The following is an 11,110-nucleotide window of genomic DNA, read 5'->3' as shown; positions in this document are numbered from 1 at the left end:
TCTTGATACTCTCTCTGACATTAAGACAGTCTCTGCACTGTCATTGCTTACTGTGCCACCACCTCAAGCTGTGATGCCAATTGCACTGTCATTCCTTGCCATCCCTTACCCCTGACCATAATGCTATCTTGTGCTGTCATCCATATGACTTGTCTTTCACTGTTTGCTGCCTCAAGCCACAAGTGAGATCCAAGCTGACAGGCTTCTCACTCAGTTAGGCTACGATGTTCATGGAAGAAAACTGAGATGATAAAATTCTTTCTATGCTATTAAAAACAAAAAAAAGTAACTAGCACAAAGGAACACTTGGAAACAGCACTGGCCAAAAAATTAAAAAAAAAAAATCACTTATCTAAAAGAGATCAGAAGGTAGGCTACAAAATTGCAAAGACACTCTTCACGTATTATTCCCTGCAGTGATGCTGCTATCAAAATTTTTCTCTCTACTCTGAAAGCAAAGATCTTTCATGTAGGGCTCAGGGGCTTTTGTCTCAGAGACAGCTGGGTAGATCACAACCCCTTTGCTTCATACATATGCGACTAAACAGGATGTCAGAACCTTGCAGAATTGTAAGATTTTCTCTGGAAACATACCAGACAAAATACCCTCCCCTAGCCAACTGTTCCAATGGACTGACATAATATTATTTTACCTCCTGTAGCACCAAATTCACTGTGTGGTGTTTTTTTTCAAAACAACGGACCAGACATTCTGTGAGACAATGATTATTATTTTCCCTAAATGGTTTGCTACACAAACAATATTTGAACAGGATTTTTTTTTTTTTGCTTAGCAGTCTAATGATGAAACTCTATCACATGTAGTGTCTACAGATAAGATAACAAGTTATCACATTTAAACATTCATTAAAGGCATCTCTTCAGAAGTTAGTAGTGCTTCATTTCATCTGACTCCTTGGATCAAGCATATCAGAGAGTGGGGTTTTTTTCCTGCCCTACATCATATGGAGAAGTTGGTATTTTCTGCTTAAATCAGAAGAAATTTAATATGACTCTGTCCTTTTTGCCTATCTGGCCACTTATCTTGTTTCGTTTGCAAATATCATATGTATTCTCTTGAGATAAAAATAGTGCAAGATGATTAGTTAGGCAAGTTCATTTGACACCATTCCCCCTTCGTGACGCTGAAATCTAAAATCTGTATATGGTATACAACTTAAAGTATATATATGCAAGCTCAGCTCTGCTGGAGACACACAGCAAGTACGTTCCTCCCAACCAGATTGCTTCCCTATCCAGTCAAGAAGACCACAAAGGTAAGCTGATTAGATCCTCTGCTTTGAGAAAAAGAAACACAAAAGCAAAATGCTCCCTAAATGGAAAGCACCTATGCAATTAAAATATCTATTCTTGTATCAGCTTCCAGTATGTCGTATCTTTACAGGCTAACATAGAATAGAATCAGCATTCAGATCACAGGATGGAAAAAGACAGGAACAATGCCCCTTGTAAAAAATGCTGCAATTTTTAGGTTTTCCTTCATCTCTTCCCCATTTTTAATCCTGTCAGCAGTGGGAATTAGGTCAATGGCAGAGCTCCAAATTATCTTGCCTAGTACTGAGAGGGGGAAGTACTTTGCACAAGAAGCCACTGGGACAAAATAATTGCTAGCAAAACAAAAGTAACTCATCAGTTTTAGCCGGAGAAGTACCCATTGCCACAAGCGTGAATTTGTCCCATTGTCTCCTTACCCCTTCTGAGATATTCAGAAAGGGACTGAAATGATTGACAATTTCATCTGCTGCAAACCAACAGGTACAGAGGCAGCCAGTCCATATTTTAGGCAAAGTTTAAACCTGTGTGTAGATCTCAAACCAGCACACAGATTATAAATGGCTATCAGCATTGGTTTCCTTTTCATGAATGCTGCTTTCCATGCTTAGACAGGAAGAATGATGTTGTTGAAGATCAGTTAGGGATCCATGAAAAGATATTTCTGTTCTCTTATGGCTTTCAAGAATAACTTTTCTATGCCTTAGTTCCCCTTCCTTCATTAACATGAAGCTACTTTACAGTAATGTCGCAAGTTTTAAATTGTAACCAGTCTGCACTGATGTGTGCAGTGTACCAAACTGTAAATGCATCAATGCTATGTTCACACTAAAAAATTTACTAGAAATTCAGGCCTTGTAGCATTTTCTTAAGCGATATATATTAAGCTGGCAAGCTATTGCAGCTGTTGGTAGCTGAATGGGACAAAGAGTCTCTTTTGTCAAATGCTGCTGTTTCAGAAGAAAACACCTCCTCCACTCTACAAGGAATGACTTTAAGTCTCAATACCTCTGTTCTAAGTACATTAATATACTGAAATGCCAAAATCTGGATAAAAATCTGGTTTATTATCACCTACGTGGAATTAAAAAAAACAAACCACAACATACTTAAGAAAACTTTTTTATAAAGCTATCATGAAATGTAGTCTTTTAATGATGCAGCAGCCCAGCAAGCCAAATTTATAGTGTAGTTACATTTGTTGCAACTAAATAGAGGAGGAACTTACTCTCCAAATTTAGATTTCCTTGAAATGAGTAGAATTATTATTTATTCTACACTATTATTTTCATTCTTTGAAAAGATCACTACATTTATTGATAATAATACTAGATTTTTTAAATTCCAATTACATTTATTCCAGATATAGTTCTAGGGGACATACTGAGCCTTATCTTTTATGTATGCTGTAAATATATGCCAATTTTAATTGAGTAATAACCCACCTCCAGGAAAACCCACACAGAAGTCATGAAGTTTTGTGGTGCTAGACACCTTTGATTCGTTTTCCCAGTGCAGTACAGGCATCAGATCTTCCTGAAGCTCCACACTGCCGCATGCAGAATTCCTCCCTCATTACCCAGCTTTAAGTGGAAGCACCTGCTGCAGACATCTGTTACAGTACGCTCGGCTTACAATTAGATGAATAATGTCTCCCCTATCATATACTGTCACAGCAGCAACTTCAAATAGAGCCATAAAAGAGGTAGAGAAGTCATTTTAATGACTAAGTAGCTCACATTTAATTTATTTTACAGTTCAACAATGGCCATCACTGACATCCTTTCTGCTAAAGATATTGAATCTGCTCTCTCCAGCTGCCAGGGTAAGGAATGGTCTCTCTGCAGCCAGAAGATGCGTATCATTTTTATGTCTTAAGATGACATGCCTATCATTTTCCCCTTAGATTCCTTTTCCGTGAGATCTCTTTCTAGCTATGTTACAGTATAGCCCCTTGAATTCAGAAATTCTCACAAGTGGTTATTTGGTGAATAACGCTCCCCAAAACACAGAGCAGCAATTAAAGGGCAACAGTTTCAGTTAGGGCTGGCTTAACTCTAAACTCTGTAAATTTTTAAACCTGTTAAAGATTTATATTTAAATAGTTAGCCTTTGCCTTCAAAATGTCAAAAAAAGCTTCAGCTTGCAGAATCAAAGTGTCATTTGTGAAGCAATGACCAGTCTCATTTCTCTTAAAAGAGTTCTGCAGCAAGATCAAGCCAATTTTCCAAATGCTCAAAGAGCTAGTTTGACTGTGAATTACTTACTTTTCTACCAAATTCTTCACCAAAGCAAAGACTAAGTGAAAATGAAGTAAGAATTATAGGAGTTGGCCTGTAAGCAACAGTAGCACCCTCAAAATATCTATTATTAATTGCATGTGACACATTGCATAAATCCTGATTTAGCAGAATGTGCATTGTAACAGAAAACTTCAAACTGGCTGAAAGGATATATGACCACAGGCACAGAGTGATTAAAAAGGGAAATTATCCACTGTATCTTCTTTTTTGCTACACTGGGGAACAAGAGGAAGAGGAGCGGGCTGATGCTTAAGAAAACATATACATATTCCCAAGGAATACATACAGTAGTAGCAACTTTAAGGGAAAATATTTAAACAACTTCTGTTCCTTCCAGCTGATGATTCCTTCAACTACAAGTCTTTCTTCTCCACGGTTGGTTTATCCAGCAAAACTCCTGATCAGATAAAGAAAGTTTTTGGAATCCTTGATCAGGACAAGAGTGGTTTCATTGAAGAAGAAGAGCTTCAGTAAGTACTGTTCAGCTGCTGTACTCCTTTAAAAAATGTAAACCTTTGAACTTGCTTGGTGTCCTAGAAGAAACTTGCTGTTGTTTTAAAAATAAAATACAATTCCTTGTCTCTCCTTGAATCTGTATGGATTTCCTCAGATGATAAGAGCAGGCATTACCTTATGGGTTTTTTGGCATGGGTTTAAGAAAACCAGAAACACCGGTATGCCGAGGACATTTCAGAGAATAAAACTCAAGCACAGTACTCTACCCTGTTCTATTTCAGGCTGTTTCTGAAGAATTTCTCTTCGAGTGCTAGAGTCCTCACCTCCGCGGAGACCAAGGCTTTTCTGGCTGCAGGTGACACTGATGGTGATGGCAAAATTGGAGTGGAAGGTAAGACTTTTGGAAACTTCATAAAACTTAGGTTTTAAAATGAATGCATTTAGGGCTGCATTTAAAATGTGGTATGAAGAATATATCCAAGTACTTTGGCCTGGTGCTTTCTGCCACAATTTTTATACTAGCGAACACTCCTTTATTTTCATAGCTTTATTCACATTTGGTCTCTGTTGCAAGCAACAGCATATTTAGGTCCAATGTCGAGCCTGTTCTTCCAATCAATAACAACAGCTTTGGGGTTAATTCTGCTGTGTGTCTGATCCATAGACTCAATGTGACAGGTTTTTAAAACATCCTGAACACTTACTTATTCTTTACATTTCCATTTCAGCAGTGGATGCTCTGCACTTCTGGCCATATGACACTTTCATTTCTAAACACACCTCCACCTACATAAACTTATTTCTTCATCTACCACTATCAAACATTGGTCAGTATTACTGAGTAGTTAATTCATTAATGTAAAATAAGACTGGTATTGTTTTTCAAGGCTAGAACTGCTGCAATGCAGCACAGAATTTTGTGCTGGAGAATTATCTGATAAGTGCAAATTTCACTGCGCAGTCCTTCTACAAGAAACTAAATCAAATTCCTAAAGAAAACCTCACAGGGATGATGTGAACTGGCCAGGATATTTCTTTTAGAAATCGCAGCAAAGGAAAATAGGACATTATGCATCATATATTAGAGATTAAGTCACTGAAAACAGGGCTGTCTCAGCTGAACTAGGACAGGTGGCAATAACTCTAACAGACACACGTGCTAATCTTAGCCAGAGTTTGGGAGGAGAGAGAGATACACTGTTGGAGGAATTTGCTTTAGCAGCAGCTTTTGCAGCTTCTGTTTATGAGCCCCAAATAGGGCATTATATTACGCAGATCTTAGCCCTTAACCATTGAATCTCCCATTCTGAAATTACATCACTACTGATATTTTTTCTTTGGAATAACAAAACCAAAAAATGCCTCAAATTGGAAGCTACAGGCTCGACCTAATTCACTCTCTGCTTCCTTGGCTATTATCAGAGTTGGTAATGGGTTAAAGATAGTTTACCTTATCTCAGGATTTCCCACAAATATGAATTTACAGACTCACTCCTCCTCTCTGCACTTACTCTTTTTAAGCAGTGAAAAATCTGTTACGCCCCCAGAATCTCAGTTTAGCAGTAGCTTGTGCAGTGTTATAATAACTTTGGGAGCCCCCCATGGCTAGGAGTTCAAGTCATTTTTATCTATCTTTTCTAAAGATGTTAAAAACCACTTTCATCTAGTTTTATTCTCTGCCTTTCTCATTTTCTTCCGTGACAGAATTCCAGTCTCTGGTGAAGGCATAAACAGCATTAGACCAAAGGCAACCTTGGACTGACTCTTCCAATTACCTCGTCCAACAAGCACTTCACATTCAGCATGTGTTTGTACATTTTTATATTGTTTCAGGCGTTAACAATTCCCCATACATCAAGTTCACACACCGGATTGCTGAGAAATCTTGAAATGTACAGATGTTTTGGCCATGTGGTGGTGTTACATTTCCACTGTAAAGAAGGCACTGTGATTTTTCAACCACTCATAATGTTGAAATTCTGGCTGGAAGAGGGGAGGAAAATAATTTAAAAAAAAAACAAAACCAAACAACTTTGGGGGAAAAAGCTGCTTTTTAAATTTTGTTTAGGTTTTCCATCCTCATACTTGACCATGCTGACTCACCAGACACAGTTTTGATGTTCTTAAACCATATGACATCTTTTAAGGCTTAATTGTACTGATTTCACTGAGTTTTATTTCTGCTTAATTCTCTGATCCTTGAGGAAAAGCAATGCTAACAAGATAGCTAAAAATAATTTATATTAAGTCCCAACCCTGAGAATATGAGACAAAAATTTAAGAGGAGTTGACACATAGTTCAAAGCATGGAATAAGTTTGTGGTTAATTTTACAAAATGAAGTACTAGGCTACAGCATGTATCAACAGAAAGTGTTTATGGCCTAAAATGTAACTCTCCCTTAAGAAGATTTATCTTCCCTGAAATCTAAGGCAGCTGTGAGATAGAGGAGAAGGGTCTAATCCCAACTCTGACACTGTCACAAGTCACAGTCCCCTGACAACATGGCCACAAGCCTGGAGGTTTTTCTGTGAAACATGAACATGTTGCTTATTACCTCTTAATATGTACAAAACAATAATACCTTGCCACATTTGTGAATTTCTGTGTCTCCTACAGATGAAACCACAGCCAGTCTTGCTGTTTGATTACCTTAAAGCTCTGTTACGTTGCTAAATAACGGCCATTACTCAATTCTTTCATTTATTATATGAATAATCATCTATATTATCCATAATATTAGCAATTTTCTTAAGTCTGAAAATTACTAAGAACTAGTCTTTCCTTTGATAAGTGTATAACAGGATTTAGAGCTAGTTACAGCAATGTCTTCATTAATGGACAAAGTAAATAATGTTCACGGTTAAATGCAGAGCTCAACAGACTGAGTAGATGAGGTGCATTTCTGGCTGAGTGGGTTGGAAATTTCCCCACCCACATTTAGTTGTTTCCCTTCCCATCTACCATGACGTGGTTCCAGCTCACAAGTAGACTGTCATTTTAATACTCCCTGCTGAAACTGGATGATAATTATAACATAATTTGGCAGCTGTTTCGAAGAATGGCAGAAACAAAGCCTTCTGGAACTTTTATGTAACATTCAATGTTGGCATTTCCATGAATTGCGAGATGATTATGTGAGGCAAATACAGCTCACTCATACCCAGGCATGTAAGAGAGCTATTCGGCAGATTTAAGACGGCTAATGCAAAAGAGGAATTCTAGCAATCAGACTCACTGAAGCCTTGGCAGAATTATAATGAATATAAAACCTAATTCTATCCTTACCGCCTTTGATGTTAAATCTGGGCTTAAATTATAGCTGCTGTTAATTGCAGCACTGAAATATTTTGCATAATGATGAGACTCTGTTGGTTCCTTTTACCTTATTCATTTTCCTATCTAATGAAGAAAAAAACCCAAAGCAATCCAGATCTGCAGTAATACACAGATGTAATATATACATTATCTCCTCACACTGCTAATCACTAAAATATCATGTCACTAGTTCACAAGCAGATGGCACACACAATACCATAAGTGACAGACCTGATACGGCATTCCTTGCGCATCTGAAAGTCTCGTGGAATGCAAGAAATGCAAGACTACATAGTGGCCTATCCTGTATTTCAGAGATGCTGAACAACTGAACATCACTGCCTTCTGTTGCCACAAGGGGGAATTAAGTACTTCTGAGAATCAGGCAATTCTTGTGTATGTTGCAACTTTATGTAAAATTTAGATAATATTGTTTATGAGAAAATCTGTTCTTCTTAAACAGTAAATTGTGGCAAGAACGTAAGTTTTAAATCTTATTAAAACCATCCAGCCATTTCATTAGAAGGAATTACAATAAAACTAAAAAAAATCCCCGATTTCAAACAAAGCCCATAGACCATTCAGCAAAAACGCCTAGTCCCTATTAAGTCTTCTATTGGCACTAGGATCCACACTTGTAGAGCTAACCAAACCAGAAGAGAATATTTTCTACCTAAAAGAAACAAATTCCAAAAATGTAAAGTTTTCTTGGAAGGTTCATTTCAATGAATTCAAGTTCAGCCAGTGGCAGCCTTCAATTTTCTTAGGGAATAACATATTCCCTAAGTGTTCTCTGAACTTGACAATGTCATTGCACTAGAGAAAGCCTTTGATTGCAAGATGTCCGTGTGGATGCCATCTGAAGTAGTAAAGAGACAAATGGTGATATCACAATGTTACCACAATTAAGGTATAGAATCACAGAGTAATTCATGCTGGAAAGAATCTCTTGAGGTCTCTGGTGCAATCGCTTCCTCAGAAGGCCAACTTAGGGCACATTGCTCTAAGCTGAGTTTGAGTATCTTCAAAGATGGAGGTTCTATAACATCTCAAGGCAATCTAATAAGTAAGGATTAAATCCTCTGCATCAGCCTTTTATGAATGAAGTACACAAATAAAACACTGCTGAGTACACAGTTAAAAACCAAAATTCTGTTAGAAATTGTTTATGCTACATCAAATCAGAAAGGATCTAACAACACCCTGCATTATCACACTGATAACCTGTTCTCAGGTTTAGAGTAAGACCGTCCTACTTGGTGTAATACTCAGTATAATACTGCTTCATAATTCTCAGGATAAAGGAAATGTTTTTTATATGGTTTACCTTTACTTAAGACAATTAAACAGCAACCCAAAATGTGAATGGCTGATCTGAGTTCCACTGAGCCCAAAGACTGTAAGTTCTCGGACACACCTCATTCCCCTCATTACCCCGTATGAGAAGTTTAATTTCTAATCCTCTCAATACTTCTTGTAAAATAAAGACATACTATGATCTCTTTAAAGTGGGAACTAAACACAAAGAAATTGATTGTCCTACACAAGCTCTCAGAAAACGGATATAGAAGACCAGGGTGTTGAACCCCATATCCCAAACCCACCCTAGTGCTCTAGCCACTGAATCCATCATCTCTCTTAAACCAAAATTTTGAGTTGTCCTGATAAAGGAGCAGAGTCATGCAGAATATAAAATCTCCTGGTATTTAGTGGAAGCTGGCTGCCTCCTAACTTCATGCTCCTTTGGAAATCCCAACTTAGAGCCATTTGTAAACTTCAGATTCAATTTCAGCTCTCCAACTGTTCAAAATCTCACAGTCATCTTCTAACAAGTAAGAGAGCACAGAAAGGGCAAGGGGATGTCAGAACATTCATTGCACACATAGACTGGCAAAGTTTCTTCTTTGAGTTAGCAGCCAGCCCATGTGGAAAATCTTTGATGCAGCATCATCAGAGGCGCCTGGAGCTCTTCAGACAAACAGTGTGGGCAGAGGGGGCCAAGGCTGGATTCATTTCCTGGAATGAGTTACTGAAATAGATACATCTTGATTAAATCCCTGAACAGACATGTACTTAACATTTTCGTGCTTAATTTTTCATATATTTTAAAACACTTTAATAAATGGATGCTGTGGAATATGAACTAATTTAAAGTCCTCACATTTTATGAAACTTAATTTCCATATTACTTTTGCTTGCAAGGACAGAAAGATACCATTACATTGATATGGACTTTCTGGTGCACTTTCTATACTGAAGGTCTATAGAGCACACTATCTAGCAGTTGGGATATGGCTGCTCCATTACTTTTGATTTGCTTATCAGCATATCCTACACTCAGGTAAACGACATAATCAGAGTTTTTGTGTATCAAGCTCCAGAAAACAAAATCAGATCACCACATTGGTTACAATATGAGAAGAAGGTACCCCTAGACAATGCCTTCCCCTGCAGTTACAAAGATATTATTGACCCTAAGTTCAAAGGGGAACTTATGTCACTGTAGAATATGCAGATATTTAACTCAAAGGGAATCACAGCAGTTTCATCACAACTAGATATTAATCAGCTGGTACTTCCTAGATACTAACTTTCTGCTCTAACTCCCACGCTTCCAGAACAAACTGATCTTATATTTGCAATGATGTCCCTAATCAACTGTAATATTTAGCCAGCATAAGCACAGTAAAACCTGGTTTTGTTAGACAGATGAAATAACCTGTTTGTCCTAATCATCATTAAAGGAAAGTCCTCTGCAATTATTTCTGAGTTTTCAGTTTAGTCTGCTTATATTCCAGTCTTTCGAGTGATTTGGTGGACTAGACTTTTTTTCTTTCAAATATCTGTTCCTTCCTCTTCCTTTCTCATGAACGCCCACCTGCCTGTTAACCTGTTCTCATTCTCAGTTCCTTGGTTTTCTCTCACCCTAAGTAGCCCCGGAGAGATTTCACGGCTGGACTTAATTGTCTTTGGTGCCATCTACAGGCAAGCTCTGGTTTGCCACAGAAATACTCAAAAACTTATCGATAAATGCTTTGTAATTTCAATGTGGTCTTCTCACCAGGATTATTTCTTGAATGTTCAATAATTCCGGCACAATTACCAGATTCTCTATGATCCCAGGCCATACTCTCAATTACTTCCTAGGAATCTGAAACAAAGGCAAAGGTAGATTCCCAAACGGAAAGACTGGATCATTTAGTTTATTTATCCACCAGTTCAGGATGAAATGCCTTTAAAAGTAACTTGCTCAGTTGATCTTATATAGTCCAGAAAACCTTGCTTTCACAATGTTCAATTTACCACACAGCATGGGTTTAGAATAATATAGTTAGCATTCTCCTAAGCATTCTTCTCTTGAATAAATGATCAAGGGAAACTAAGATGTGTAAGATGAGGTTTTGTCTGTATTTTCATTTATATTATTTTTGAAAGAAATGACAGCAGCTTTATGTTACACTGACCAAGTGTTAGGCTTTATTTTAAATGTAATGGCATTACCCAAATATTATTTAAATCTACAATGATACTCTGTGCATGTTTATGTATGTGTGGGTCTGAAATGTTCTCCCAATGGCTTTTTACAACATTGGCCAATTTCAGCCATTCTCAAGGCCATTAAGTTCCAACAGATTTCATGAGATAGCCGAGCAGAGGATCCTATTAATAACCAGTAAGAGAAAAGGTGCAGCTTGAGCTTAGCTACTGTTTGAATCCTTACAAAAGTTTATTTTTTCATTA

The 11,110-nt window shown here is 37.5% G+C and overlaps 1 protein-coding gene across 1 annotated transcript; it reads left to right on the top strand.

The window, feature by feature from the left end:
- Positions 1–1,165: 1,165 nt before the first annotated feature.
- On the top strand, positions 1,166–9,516 carry LOC104323158 (parvalbumin, thymic). Its single transcript, XM_009926663.2, is given in 7 exon segments — positions 1,166–1,194; positions 1,196–1,241; positions 1,243–1,277; positions 3,051–3,118; positions 3,934–4,066; positions 4,334–4,443; positions 5,757–9,516. Coding segments are annotated over 7 exon segments (447 nt in total). The 3' UTR covers positions 5,783–9,516.
- Positions 9,517–11,110: the final 1,594 nt, after the last annotated feature.

Source organism: Haliaeetus albicilla, chromosome 22 (genome assembly GCF_947461875.1).
Source record: "Haliaeetus albicilla chromosome 22, bHalAlb1.1, whole genome shotgun sequence".
Taxonomy (NCBI): domain Eukaryota; kingdom Metazoa; phylum Chordata; class Aves; order Accipitriformes; family Accipitridae; genus Haliaeetus; species Haliaeetus albicilla.
This window is presented reverse-complemented; position numbering and strand designations above follow the sequence as displayed.